This window comes from Diabrotica virgifera, chromosome 3 (genome assembly GCF_917563875.1).
Source record: "Diabrotica virgifera virgifera chromosome 3, PGI_DIABVI_V3a".
NCBI lineage: Eukaryota > Metazoa > Arthropoda > Insecta > Coleoptera > Chrysomelidae > Diabrotica > Diabrotica virgifera.
In genome coordinates this window covers 65,229,662-65,245,144 of record NC_065445.1, presented here as the reverse complement: position 1 = coordinate 65,245,144, position 15,483 = coordinate 65,229,662, and the positions used below count along the sequence as shown (strand labels likewise).

General features: G+C 32.1%; 1 protein-coding gene across 1 annotated transcript in view; it reads left to right on the top strand.

Annotated features, from left to right (window-relative positions):
- The window catches only part of LOC114334456 (alpha-tocopherol transfer protein-like), a 48,492-nt gene that overhangs the window by 20,598 nt on the left and 12,411 nt on the right, over positions 1-15,483 (top strand). The window contains exons 3-4 of the mRNA XM_028284496.2: positions 443-602; positions 10,048-10,300. Coding sequence (XP_028140297.1) covers positions 443-602; positions 10,048-10,300 — 413 coding nt within the window. The remainder of the gene's footprint in view (positions 1-442; positions 603-10,047; positions 10,301-15,483) is intronic.

The window sequence follows — 15,483 nt, the reverse complement described above, 5'->3', positions numbered from 1 at the left end:
AATTCAAAATAATATTTATATGTTAAAATAATTGTATATGTTATGTATTTATAATATTGTAAGTATTTTTGTAAATAAAAAAATATTGTAAATATTTTTTACTACATGCTTATTTCCTAGATAAATGTGCATATTTTGCATAAAATACTGCATATTTTTGCATAAAATATTGCATATTTATGCGCATATTTCATACTTTTTTATTTGCATATTTGCCTAAGTCTAGTGATTATTGATATAAGGTACATCCTGATGTGATTCCAGCAAAAAATTAGACTACTATAAAAATCTTAGTCCATTATCGTCTGCTTTTTGACAGAACCTGCCTGGAGAAGCTGCCTGGACTATAATAAGTTGTTCCAGAAAGTTGTTTTTTGTTGTAGTTACTACATGTACTCCTTTCAAATTCCAGAAAAATATTCCTAAAAAATTTTTGTTTTAGAACTGCAGACAGCGCTTTTCCTTCATAGTTGTTATTACAGCAATGAAGCTGCCAAATATACCATTGATACTCACTTTACTGTCAAGACATTATGTCCCGATGTTTTTGGATCCAAGGATGTTAAAAATGATAATTTACTTCAAATAGCAATGAAAACTGTGTAAGTACAAAAAAATTAAAAACATTTAAGAATTACATTAAAGTGGAGATATTGTGAAAATCTGATAAAAAGACCTGATAAAAATATATTAACTAGATTTAGACAGTATAGTCCAAGTAATGAAGCTTTTCACCTCGTAATTTTTACAGAATGGATCGATTTGCTTGAAAATTTGAGAATAAGTAGTGGATAGTCCAAGGATCAAAATCTATATGATGCCGAAAGGCGCTTTTATCATGGGGGTGGTAGCCACCCCATCTCGGGGGTGGAAATTTCTTATTATATTTTGACCGTAAAAGTTGATAAAAACGTTCACTCTAAGCAAAAAATGTTGTATACATTTTTTTGATAAAATTAATAGTTTTCGATTTATTCGCTATCGAAAGTGTTAGTTTTATATCGAAAAAATCAATATTTTTCGATATACTCATTTACGATTCACTCAATTTTTGCCGTAGAAAAAGTTTTTCAAACCAAATTCTTGGAATTTAAATAACCTACAATTTGTATCTCTGATGCTAATCTTCCTATTCTGAAGAAAAAGGCATTTTTTATTAAACTACAAAAATTCCTGATTCGCTTTTAATTCCATTTTTTTTAAACCAATCATTCTAAGCCAGTCAAACTTCTAGAATCTATCACTAAAATACATAAATAAATGTAGGTTTTGTTTAAAGACGATCGTAATAAAAGTCCGTTTGATGTTTAATAGTTTTAATTAATAAAATAGATGAACTAACTTATTGATACCATTAAAATAACGAAATGTAAAAGTGTAAAAGTGTAATTTGCGACCAAAAATCTTACGTGTACTTACTCTTACAAAAGGGAAATGTATTTATAGATAATTTGCATCTAATCAATAAAATACCCGTCTAAGTATTATCCCTTAACCTAAGAACAGATCTGTCGCGTTTAAGATGTTAGAATCGACTCCATGTATTCGTTCCCACACAACCAAAATTCCCTTACTGCTAATCTTCCCCTTTTCATGGTTTAATTCGCTTTCGCGGGAACTAGCCTATTAGTAATAAAAATTGGGTCAAAGGGCTCTACTTTGTTATTTTTATGTCTTAAAAATAAACAGAAACTGCTCACTTAAACTACCCCTCGATTAGATACGCCCACCCATCTGTGCATTTTAGAGCCTCGCCGACAACCGCTTGTTTCGTGTTTGTAAATACGAATAATTAAAGAAATATTATATACAGGGTATCTTAAAAATTAAGATAAAATATTTACAATCCTACATAAAAAAGAATGAATAAGGTAAATAACTAAAAACACCGCTAACTTACATTATTATGCTTCCAGTTGGATTTCTCTTTTTTTTTCAGAAAAAATAGATTGATTTTTTAACCGTAACTTTTTATTTTTTATGGTAGAAAGTTTGGTAAAAAAGAATTTTGTAGGTTTTTAGAAGATCTATAAGCCTCAGTTTTTAAAATCCTCAGTCGCAAAAAGAGGTGACTTTGAAAGAGTTGGTAAAGGTGGTTTTTGCATGTCAATACAAGATTTAATTGTCAATAGCTCACTCAATTTTTGCCGTAGAAAAAAATTTTGCAAATCACTTTCTTGGAAATTAAATAAGCTACAATTTCATATTTAAACATTTTTTCGTACCGCTGACGCTAATCTTTCTATTCTGAAGAAAAGGCCATTTTTTCCAAACTGCAAAAATTCGTTATTCGCTTATAACTCCTTTTTTTTTAAACTAATCACTCTAAGCCGGTCAAACTTCTAGAACTTATTAGTAATACATAAATAAAGAAGACAAAATAAGGTCAATGACTAATTATTTTAATTAGGATGGTGATTAGGGGGTTGCTTTCGATCACTTTTTCGCTGAAATAAATAGGGACTGAGATTCTTTTCATTATAAGTCACTTAATTTTTGAGCTAGATACTTTTTTTATTTCCTGAGATAGATATTCTTATATACCTTAAATAAGTTTGAACAAGTTATCCTCGAAAAATGCATAGTTTTCCCGTCTTTTGACTTTGAAACTACAATATTTAGCATTTGACGAAGAAGAGCTAACATAAGTATTATAAAGTATAGCTCGATTACTATTGGTCTTAAAGAAAATTAAAAAAACGGTTTTGTTTATTTTTTCATCAGGTACATTTTTGTTAAGTAAAGTGGTTTTGATAAAACGAAAACTTTTGGAGTTATTAACAGAAAACTTATTAAAAACATTGATTTTTTCGATATAAAACTAACACTTTCGAAAGCGAATAAATCGAAAACTATTAATTTTATCAAAAAAATGTATTGAACGTTTTTTGTTTAGAATGAATGTTTTTACCAACTTTTGCGGTCAAAATATAATAAAAAATTTACACCCCTGAGATGGGGTTGCAACCAGCCCCATGGTAAAAGCTCATTTTGGCATCATATAGATTTTGATCCTTGGACTATCCACTACTTATTCTCAAATTTTCAATCAAATCTATCCATTCTGTAAAAATTGCGAGGTTTTGTACTATTTTAAGCTTCATTGCTTGGACTAGTAACTGTTATCAGATGAAGAGTATTTACTAAAATATGAAAAGGTATAAGAAAGTATTTCATAGTTTGATTTCAAGCTATATCTATTTATAGGCATTGTGTTTCTACCAAAACATAGTTACCAGAAATCTTTCTTCCTTTTTCCCCATCCTTATACCCTTTCAGGTGTCGGACGTGGTCTTAGTTATGCTACATATTCACCCGTCTCTTTCATTACCTTCTGTCTTTTGCTATTATTTGCATTTTTCAAGTGTTTTATGTTTAATCTTTCTCACATCTATTATTTTTGATGTGTTCATTTTTCCTCGGTCTGCCTTTTTTCTTTTTTTGTGATCTTTCTTATTTCGTGAATTTTTCTCGTTAGTCTACTGGTTTCATTCTCATCAGATGTCCATACCAGTTTAATTGTCTCTTTAATATTTTGTTTATTATTGGTTTCTGTTTGGTTATCCATCTTATTGTCTCATTTCATATTCTTGGTCTTTCCGACTATAGCTCTAGTCTGGGCTGATTATCGGAGAATAGGCCATTTTTTGGAAAAGTTATTTACTAGCAATTTTATTGCTGGAATCGAATTATAAGATCCTATATATTAATAATATAGGTATGCAAAGTCCTCAGATAGTGTGCTACTTTTTTTATAAACAAAATGGCGCCCGACAATCGTGTTTTTTTCAATTTTTGCTCTATAACTCCAGAGATTTTAACTTTACACCAAAAACATCCAAATGAAAATTCACTGCAATTAAATTCTGCATAGAGATGTGTTTTTTCCGATTTACTTCGACGAAAACTTTCCCCGGAAAAAGCGGGTTTTTCCAACAAAATCTTTAATTTTCAACTAAACTTTTAGGTAAGTAGCTGTTAATCAATAATTAAATAACTTGGTAACGTAAAAGCCCTTTTCGTATGTATTATAATTCCAGAAGCCGATGGAAATTGAATGAACAGTTTAGCAACAATTGAAATGTTAATTAAAAATTTACGGTCGCTATAATAACGACAATAATTATGATGCATAAGAATAACTATGATTTTTTCATAAAAAGGCACTATACCTATCTAATGTACTTTACAGAATTGAAATTGGACTATTTAAGCGGCCTCGGGAATATTTTAAAATTATAAACAATTTTTTGGCTTAAAATCAAATAGAATATCTCGGGAAATATTAAACTAAATTAAATTGTGAAAACGGTATTCGAAAGACATCGGCAGGACGCTTCTTATAAAAGAAAAAACGTTTAATTATGATGAGTGGTTCCTGAGATACAACCAGTCAAAGTTGACCGAAATTTACGGCAAAGATATAAAGAATAGGATCATAAGTTTTAAAACATCACCTTTTTATTTTTGTCCTCTTTCTCCACACTAATTTTCATATCTTTAAAATTCTCATAACATATATTATTATAATAAAAACTATCGATAATACGTGTGAAAATTGACAAAAATAGCAAAATTCCAATCAAAAATTAGGTTGGAGAAAATGTAACCCTCAAAGTTCAAAATCGGTATACGTTAAAAAAATGCATTTTCTTGGCTTCCCATGGAGCAATTTCCTTCATTCTTTTTTTGTTCCCAAGTAACTCGAGTAGAGCCATCGAACTAACGCATTATTAAATGTCAAACTTGCTTTTGTTTTGTTATAATAAATGAATTTATTTATTATAACACAATATTTTAATTTGTTTAAATAAAAATTGTTTAAATAATTATACAGCTTTCAAATGAGAATATTTATGTTTTTAACTTTAAAAGGTACACTTGTAGTAAGTTTATTTAAAAAAAAAGCCTACAACTGGAAAAATATGTAATTTTCTGTTCTTATAAATAAATTAATCTATTATAACAAAACAAAAGCAAGTTTGACATTTAATAATGCGTTAGGGGAAATTGCTCCATGGGAAGCCGAGAAAATGCATTTTGTTAACGTATACCGATTTTGAACTTTGAGGGTTACATTTTCTCCTACCTAATTTTTGATTGGAATTTTGCTATTTTTGGCAATTTTCACAAGTAGTATCGATAGTTTTTATTATAATAATATATGTTATGAGGATTTTAAAAATATGAAAATTGGTGTGGAGAAAGAGGACAAAAATAAAAAAAAGGTGATGGTTTGAAAATTATGATCCTATTGTTTATATCTTTGCCGTAAATTTCGGTCAACTTTGACCGATTGTATCTCAGGAACCACTCATCATAATTAAACATGTTTTCTTTTAAAAGAAGCGTCCTGTCGCTGTATTTCGAATACCGTTTTCACAATTTAATTTAGTTTAATATTTCCCGAGATATTATATTTGTTTTTAAACCAAAAAATTGTTTATAATTTTAAAATATTCCTCAGGCCGCTTAAATAGTCCAATTTCAATTCTGTAAAGTACATTAGATAGGTATAGTGTCTTTTTATGAAAAAATCGTAGTTATTCTTATGCATCATAATTATTGTCGTTATTATAGCGACCGAAAATTTTTAATTAACATTTTAATTGTTGCTAAACTGTTCATTCAATTTACATAGACTTCTGGAATTATAATATATATGGAAAGGGCTTTTACGTTACCAAGGTATTTAATTATTGATTAACAACTACTTATATAAAAGTATAGTTGAAAATTAAAGATTTTGTTGGAAAAACCCGCTTTTTCCGGGGAAAGTTTTCGTCGAAGTAAATCGGAAAAAACACGTCTCTATGCAGAATTTAATTGCGGTGAATTTTTATTTGAGTGTTTTTGGTGTAAAGTTAAAATCTTTGGAGTTATAGAGCAAAAATTGAAAAAAACACGATTTTCGGGCGCCATTTTATTTAAAAAAAAAGTAGCACACTATCTGCGGATTTTGCATATCTATATTATTAATACATACAAGAATAAGATTCGATTCCAGCAATAAAATTGCTGGTAAATAACTTTTCCTTGTATTTTGCTAATTAGCCCAGAGTACTCGTAGATATATCATCTCCATTTCGTTTATTATAGTATTATGCATTTTCTGGGCGGATACCAGAGAAACAACACCCCCTTCAGTAGCTGAAATTCAAGAAGCAGTTACCAGACTGAAAAACAACAAGACAACTGGATTAGACAACATTAGCGCATAATTAATAAAGGAAGGCGGAGACTCCCTATTGAATGCGATACACGAACTAATAGTAAACATAATATGGAATAATAAACAACTGCCACAAGACTGAAATACCGAGTAATTTTTCCACTACATAAAAAAGGAGATCAGCTTCAATGTAAAAACTACCGGGCAATAACGCTACTGACTGTGTCATATAAAATACTGTCAAATATTGTGTATGAGCGATTGAGACCATATGCGGAACAAATAGTTGGGGGATATCAATGTGGTTTCTGTAGGCAAAAGTCCACAATAAATCATATCTTCGTCTTAAGTTCATTGATTTTGAGATTGCCTATGATAGCATCCATCGAGAATTTCTGATTCACGCCCTGAAAGAGTTTAATATTCCAACTCAACTCATGGATATAGTAAAAGAAACACTTAAAGTACAAATCAAAATTCGAATTCAAAACGCACTAACAGATACAATCCGTGTTAGAACGGACCTACGACAGGGAGATGTCATATCCTGTATTCTATTCAACGTCACATTAGAGAAAATAATTTGAGAGTCAAAAGTCAACACCAGAGGAACAATAATAACAAAAAGTGTACAAATATCTGCAGATGATGTTGATATCATATCTAGAACCGAAAGGGAAATGATATAAGCATTTAATGCGATAGAAAGAGCGGCACAATGCAGTAATGCGGCCTAAACATTAATGAAATAAAAACCAAATACATGAAGGCCAGCAAATCGATAGGCCAAAGAAACCTACAGAATTTGACAATAGGAGACTATAACATCGAAAGCGTGAAAACTTTTACATATCTAGGTTCACTAGTTACGGCAGATAACAATGTCAGTGAAGAAGTTAAGATAAGAATACATATTGCTAATAAAACATATTATGGACTAATTAAACATCTAAGATCTAACAACATCACGATAGAAACCAAATGCAAAACATACAAGACCCTGATAAAACCGGTCCTTATATATGGATCAGAGACATGGACACTGTCTAAAAGAGATTAAGACTTATTAGGTACGTTTGAAAGAAAAATGCTTAGACACATATATAAGGGGGTGAAAGAAAATGACGTATGGCGCAGAAGTTATAATTTTGAACTATACGCAGCATACAATGAACTCGACGTCATAACATCCATAAAGATCGGACGTCTGCGATGGATGGGTCGTGTTGAACGGATGTTGGAGACTGAAGCACCAAAACATATAATGAGGCAGACACCAGTAGGTATAAGGTCAAAGGGAAGACCCAAACCTAGATACATGTAACAAGTGGAACAAGATCACTTGAGATTACCAACTGGAAGAACAAAGCAAGGAACAGAACAGAATGGCGAAAAATCCTAGAACAAGCCAGGACCCAATAGTCGAGCTACTGATGATGATGATAGTATCGTCGGTATCGCAATCGTATTATATAATTTAGTACGTAGTACAGTTTGTTAGATTTTTTTGTCCTGCTTGTTACTTCGAGATATATTTTTCCATCATTGGTAATTATACTTCCAAGATAATCATATGCGGTAATTTTTTTCAGTTCAGTGTTTTTGCATTTTATATTTATTTTATTTTCTTTCTTTTCGCCTACGACCATAAATTTACTTTTCTCGATGTTAATTTCCATTTTTAGGTTCTCTATCGTACGTTTAGAAATTTTTGCATTTTGGTCTCGGAATCTGCTGTAAGAACTATGTCATCCGAATATTATGAGGCTTCTATTTTTACTGGCTGTAATCTTTGGTACCCATTATTGTCCTATTTTGTTGGTTCTTTCTTCAATGATTCTAATCAATTCGTTCATGGCTATTACGAGTAGTAGCTGGCTAAAACTGTCTCCTTGATTGTTAGGTCTTTCCAAATTGAATTCTTCAGATCTTTCTCCTGCTATCTGTACAAGTCCTTTTACTACTCTGTAACTATTTTCAATTATTTTTATCAGTGTAATTGTGAAGCGTTTTACATGTCTGCTCAAATGGGAACAGGGATAGAACCAACTATAAAAATACTTTGGGTCGAAATGGGGCTAGTAGAAGGAACAGACACATAAAGCTTCATGCATACGGCAGCTCATTTTTTTTGTGCGGTGGCAGGTCGTGGAATCGTTAGGGGGGGTAAGAGGATTTAACGAAGACTAACTACCTTATCCAAATAAGCAAAGGATACTTACACAGACCTGAGGACTTTCCTACTACTTAAAGAAATTTGGACGCCGTTTGAAAAATCCTCAAATTCACATATCGAGTACTTACTGGACATATTCCATACTTTTGGGAACCAAATTGGGGGACATTCATCTTAGATTCCTCGTCGGGTCAAACTGGGCCATTATTTACTATCCTATGGCTTCTATGCCATTTCTTTCTCTCTACTCTAAAACTTATTTCATTTGTATTAGACATCTGGTTAATAACTTTCCAAAGGTTACAGAAATAAAAATAGGTGCATTTTATGATGTTTATTTAAACCTTTAGACTTTATTTTTATTTTGAGAATAAACATATTCTCAAACAAGAAATAAATAAATAAAACAAATATATGATTTTACAATGCTTAACCTTATTTTTAGCAGTGTATCTCTAAACAAAAATTTGACTTATGGCTGTCAAAAGTTACTGCCATTTTATTTGTTGAAAACAAACTATTTAAATATTTAAAACCTTTACCAAATTTATATCCACTTGAAATTTAATTAAAATAAACATTATTTCATACCTTTATTTTTAAAACAAAATCCAATCGTCACTTCACACATAACCAAAATTTTCCATTCAAGAAGGCCGGGGAGGGAAGAGATTCAATTTTAACCAAACAGGAAACAGTTGATACCTAATAACATATCATCGGGGTACTTCAATACAGGAATTCTTACAGGAACAGGAACAAGTCCATAACATCATCATAAAAACAGGAAAAGACAGGAACCACGCACTTTTCTACCGGCAAACCAAACTGCATCACAATAATACTGTTTTACATGAATATATCTAACGTAATGCTGTGAAACTTGGTACAAGTATTCCTTAATATTTACAGGACAAATTTCAAGTCCTTTTCTTCGTTTACCATAACGAAAAAAGCCAATTTAAACCGGCAAGTGCGATTTTCTGCGAGTCTGTTGAGTTCTACCCAAAAAGATGTTCAACCTTCAAACATGCTTTTAGAACTGACTTTCCTCATCACCTTTCTCAGTGAGAGACGCTCACGCGTCAAGCCGATCATTCCTTCGGCTGAAGACAATTGACCAATCGGCGGAGAGAACTCAACGGTCTTTCAAAATTCACACCAATAATACTAAAAGATGCTTCGCGCTTAAAGCTTTTTAAGGAAATATACCAGAACTTTTCAAGGAATTATCTACGCAGTTAATAAATGCGTACACAAATAAATAGGAATTTTCCTAAGTTTTACAATGTTGTGAAATACTGAAATATTTCCAACAGGAACGGCTTAGGAAATTTTAATGATATATAAACTAGCAAAATAAATTGGAAAAATAAATATTTTTCTTGGGATAGGATATAAAATTAATGGATACTATTTACAAAACATTGTAGCAGAAATTCATCTGCTACAATTGGTACTTTCATTTTCTGCAAGCATTGCCATATAATTTTTCTATAGAGTCGATGAACGATAGATCTATGAATGCAAGAATGAGCGTTCCTTCCAAGTAATTACCAGAAATCATCGAAAAAAAAAGGAGTTTGACATGTACAAAAAAGCAGTGAATAAAGCATTGCAGTAGCCTTTTTGCTTTTTGTTTTGTCATCGCCGTTTACCTACATAAAATATTGAAAGTCATTAAAAATGTATTTTTTAGATTTGTTGGTCCTGTCCCTAAACCTCCTCAATCAAATGATATAATACTCTTCGGAAAATTGATGGATTTCAATCCAGACAACTATACACTGGCACCTCAAGTGAATTTATTTGATTTGGCAACCATGATGTACTATTTGGAACACGGGCCAGCCGATGGTGTTCATATTGTGCTAGATATGAAAGGAGTAGTTTTTGCGCATTTTCTTAAACTTAATCCAGTTGTTATAAAGAAATTTTTGTATTATTTACAGGTAAGGTTAATCTTTTTACATAGCTATGTGATTACTAGATTCCGGATTTCTAAGCATAATGCTTATGGTAAATAATACAAGCAGGACTATTTTCTTTTTAAATATTAACGAAATATGCAAAAATAAGTCGTTTTGACAGCCCTTTTTTATGCTTTTTTTGCTTTTTTTTAAATTATTATGCTTTTTTGAATTATTTTGCTTTTTGGTTCTTTTTTATATACTATTATCATTTTTTGCATTTCCGAACAACAGAAATTTAATTTTGATCTATGTAGTGCAATTGTGTACTCTGATCTCCCATTAAATAAATTGAAAAATGAAAGTTTTAAATCATTTTTGGAAAAGTACCTACTATCGAAGACATGTGCCGGATGAAAGTACTCTGCGAAAAAATATGTTAATGGAATTTACAATAAAACCAGACAAAAGTCAAAACACTAGTGGGAAACAATTACACCTGGTTTGCTGTGAACGAGACTACGTATATTTGTGGAAGATACGTCGCTAATTTAATCATAGGCGTACTTCACGAAGGAATCTTGACGAAGGGTTATTTAGTGTGCTCAAAAGAATTAGAAGCAACAAATAACAATACAGTTCCAAGATTCGTAAATGACGCTTTAACAAATTTTTATCTTCCCGAGGCTGTGCCCACCAACAAAATGGTATGCTTTTCGACGCTGCACCATATATGATCAAAACAGCATCAAATCTTAAAGTGTTTTATCCAAATCTAATTAACTGTACGTGTCTAGCATACGACCTGAATCGTGTTGCTGAGACTATACGGCTGCAATTTCCACTTGTTAATGAGTTGATAAAAAATGGAAAAATCCATTAAAGCTCCTTTAAGGGTGCAACTTTTTAGAGACAGATTCCCTAACACTCCTTTACCATCGGAACCAGTGTTAACTCGTTGGAGTAGATGGTTAGATGTAGCTTTATACTACGCCGAATATTTCAAAAATTTTAAAAGCTTCGTATTGGAACTTAAAGAGACTGCTAGCAAATCGATAAAATATTGTCAGGATGTTTTAGGTGAAATATAATTCCAAAACAATTTTGCTTTTATTAAAAGCAACTTTTGTTCTGTGAGTGAAACAATAACATATTTGAAGAAACAGCAAATGTCATTAGTTGAGTCGATCCAAAAAATAAACAGCTTTGCAAAAAATATGGAAGGTATCCCTGGAAAAATTGGTCAGATAATATGTATTAAAAAAATTCAAAGATGTATTAACAAAAACGAAAAATTTCAAAAGATGAAGAAAACATTTTCAATTTTAAATTAAGAACACGTTGAAGATATAAATATGGATCCGGCGCGGCAGTAGTGGCAAAGTATAAGTATGCAACGATAACCAGTATGGACGTTGAGAGAAGCTTTTAGATATACAATAATGTTGTTCTGAAGCTATTTCCTTGTGGCATTTTTATAATGAACTATTTTAAATGGGAAATAAGCCACAATTTTACCAAAAAAATGAATTTATTAACGTTTCGACGCCCAAGTCGGGTGTCGTTGTCAAAATACAAAATAAAACTAAATAAACAAAAATGTTGTTGCTTAGTAAAAACTTGTTCTAATAATTTATTTAATCTGACTCATTTATATCGGCAATTCAGGCATGTATTATACATTTTAAAGTAGAAGACTTTAAAATGATATTGCCAATATTGATGAGTTGCGTTCCTGGGACGACTTTACCAAAAGATAGTTTATTCGATTACATAAAATCAACCCCATCTCAAAAATATCCGCCACAAAAAATCATAGCATGTGATCTGTCTTTAAAAAGACAACAAATGCAACCATGGCAGTAATATTCTCGCGCTAGAGATTCCATAGTAAATCACGAGGGAAAATCAGGAAAAAACCTCGTGATACTATCCCGACATCGTAAGTATTTGGGCTTACATTTAGTTTACTCTCAAAACTAATACCAAATTCTGACTTTAATGTATGTATGATATTTTAAATTATAAATAATATTAATAATACATACATATTATATAAATAAAACTAAAATATAAAATATGTACTAACTCGATATGTTAATGACTTACTAATCGTGGTATTTTCTTTCTATTGACTTCCTCTTTTAGTATGGGTAACCACATCCTACTGCATTCTACCGAGGAATTTGCGACACAATTGTTTTCATTTAGCATAATTAGAGCCACTTCTTTGATAATAATATTTTATAACCACCAACTAATTAGTTTAAAAGTTTACTCTAAATGGTAAGTTCAGTGGTTTGAACCTCTTTAACCTACGCTGTTCTTGGGAATTGTCTAGGACAGCGGTTCTCAATCTGTAGTACATGTACCACTGGTGGTACATATCATCATTTGCGGTGGTACACAAAACACAAAAAAAAATCAAAATAGTAGTACACAGTGAGTCTTGTTAATACAATCTAAAAATATAGGTGGTACCAAAAATTTTAAAAAGAACTGTAGGTGGTACATGACTCAAAAATTTAAGAACCGCTGGTCTAGGGGAATAAGTAAAAACTGGTTTTCATGATCCTCCAACTTGGCAATGTATGCAGCGCTACGTTTTGTGATGACTTCTTGTACCATATCCATTTTAAGGTCACGATGAATAATTCTGTTGTTGATGTACCAAGGTGCATTAGTGATGGTTCTGAGGGTTTTTGATTGGAAGCGTTGGATGATTTCGATGTTGGAGTGACTGGCTGTTCTCCATAGTTCCAACCCATATGTCCAGATTGGCATAAGTATTGCCTTATAAAGCAGCAATTTATTATCCAGAGATAGTCTTGATGAACGGCCCATTAACCAATAGGACATATTTCTGAATTGGAGACCTAGTTGTTAGTATCACGAGGTTTTTTCCTGGTTTTCCCTCGTGATTTACTATGGAATCTCTAGCGCGAGAATTTTACTGCCATCGTTGCATTTGTTGTCTTTTTAAAGACAGATCACATGCTATGATTTTTGTGGCGGATATTCTTGAGTTGGGGTTGATTTCATGTAATCGAATGAACTATCTTTTAGTAAAGTCGTCACAGGAACGCAACTCATCAATATTGGTAATATCATTTTAAAGTCTTCTACTTTAAAATGTATAATACATGCCTGAATTGCCGATATAAATGAGTCAGATTAAATAAATTATTAGAAGAATTTTTTACTAAGCAACAACATTTTTGTTTATTTAATATTATTTTGTATTTTGACACCGATACCCGACTTGGGCGTCGAAACGTTAATAAATTCATTTTTTGGTAAAATTGTGGCTTATTTCCCATTTAAAATAGTTCATTATACAAAAATGTTTTGAGTGATAGGTGCCGAAACTTTACGATGGAACATTTAAATGAGTAATTATTTAGTTATTTCATGCAAAAATTGTTATGCTTTGTAAGCACTTTTTTGCGATTCTTTATGCTTTTAAATCCGAACTCCAGTGATTACAATTAATAAACTTATCCATAACTACTTATCAATTTGAATGGATGCGCTCATCTCCAAGAAGGAAAGAAAAAATAAGGAAACGAAAAAAAGGAAGATTATTAGAATAAAAGAATAAATGACTGGATTATGCGAAAGCTCCATTTGGTTATAAAAAGAAACAACGCCTTTTTTCTTTTGAAAAGTCTTGAAAATAATGTAATTATCAAGGATTTATGATGCATGAAGATACAAGAGATAATATATTATTATTCTTCTTAACGTACCCTATCAAGTCCCCGTGACGTTGGCGATGAACATGGAGAAACTGTCTCTGTCTTAAGCTATAAATAGTTGCTCTGCTTTCTTTATTCCTGTCCACTGCCTGATATTCTCCAACCAACAGGCCTATTTTCTACCAATTCCTCTTCGTCCTTCGATTTTACCCATCATGGTAAGTTGAAAAATATTATATCAGTCTCCCCTTACTCCTTCTTGTAGTGCTTATCCGTTTCGGTTGTTGGCCACCATCATTGCAATCTGTACTTTGCACTTTGCACGCCTTTGCTCCCCTTACTACGTGTCCAAAATAGGCCATTTATATACATTTGATGGTATCAAGCAGCTCGCAAGCAGAATTTGCTCTCTTAAGAACTGCCACATTTGTCAGCTAACCGTCCAGTGTACCTATTTTTAGTGTACATATGTGCAGCCACATTTCAAATGCCTCCAAATCTTCTTCTTCTTCAAATGCAAATCCACTAATGGATGTTAGCGATCAAATTTTCCAATAACTTTATATTTCTTGCAATGTGTATCAGATATTGAATGTCGTTAATCCCTGTCCATTGCCTTATGTTTGGGAGCCAGGACATTTTCTTGCGTCCTATTCCTCTCTTGCTTTCAATTTTACCTTCGATTGTAAGTTGAAGGAACTGGTATTTTTCGTTTTGCATAATGTGACCCAGATACGCCGTCTTACTTTTCTTGAGGGTTTCGAAAAGTTGGCTTTTTGGTTGATTCTTTTAAGGACATCTACATTTGTAACTGTCGCCGTCCATAGTATCTTTAGGATACGATGATAAAGCCACATTTCGAAGGCTTCCAATTTGTTTATATCCCTTGTTTTGAATGTCCAGCCCTCTACTTCATATGGCAGCACCGACCATACGTAGCACTTCGTAAACCTTAGTCTCAGTTGAAGATCGAACTTTGAACAGGTCAGTACCTTCCTGAATTTTACGAAAGCTTGTCGAGCTTACTAAATGCGACATTCTATTTCCCTGTCCGATGCCCAGTCTTCAAAAAGCCACGTTCCCAGTTATTTAAACTTGCTCACTCTTTCAATAGACTTAGTATTCAGTGTTATGGTGGAATTTTCAAGTGCATTCAGGTTTCTGGAAATGGTCATGAATTTGGTCTTTTTGGTATTAATCTCTAATCCCATTCGCTTACCGTATTCTCCGATTATAGTGACAAGTTGTTGAAGATTGATTATGCTGTCACAAACTAAGACACAGACATCAGTATATATTATGTTGTTGATCAATACTCCGTTCACTTTGATTCCCATCTCTGTATCTTCCAAAGACTCTTGAAATATGGCTTCCGAGTAAATGTTAAATAAAAGAGGGGAAAGCACACCTCCCTGTCGAACACCCCTTCTTATATGTATGGGTTTGGATATAGAATTGTCTATTTTTAATTGTGCCGTTTGATACCAGTACAAGTTTTCAATGCATCTTATGTCTTTTTGGTATATA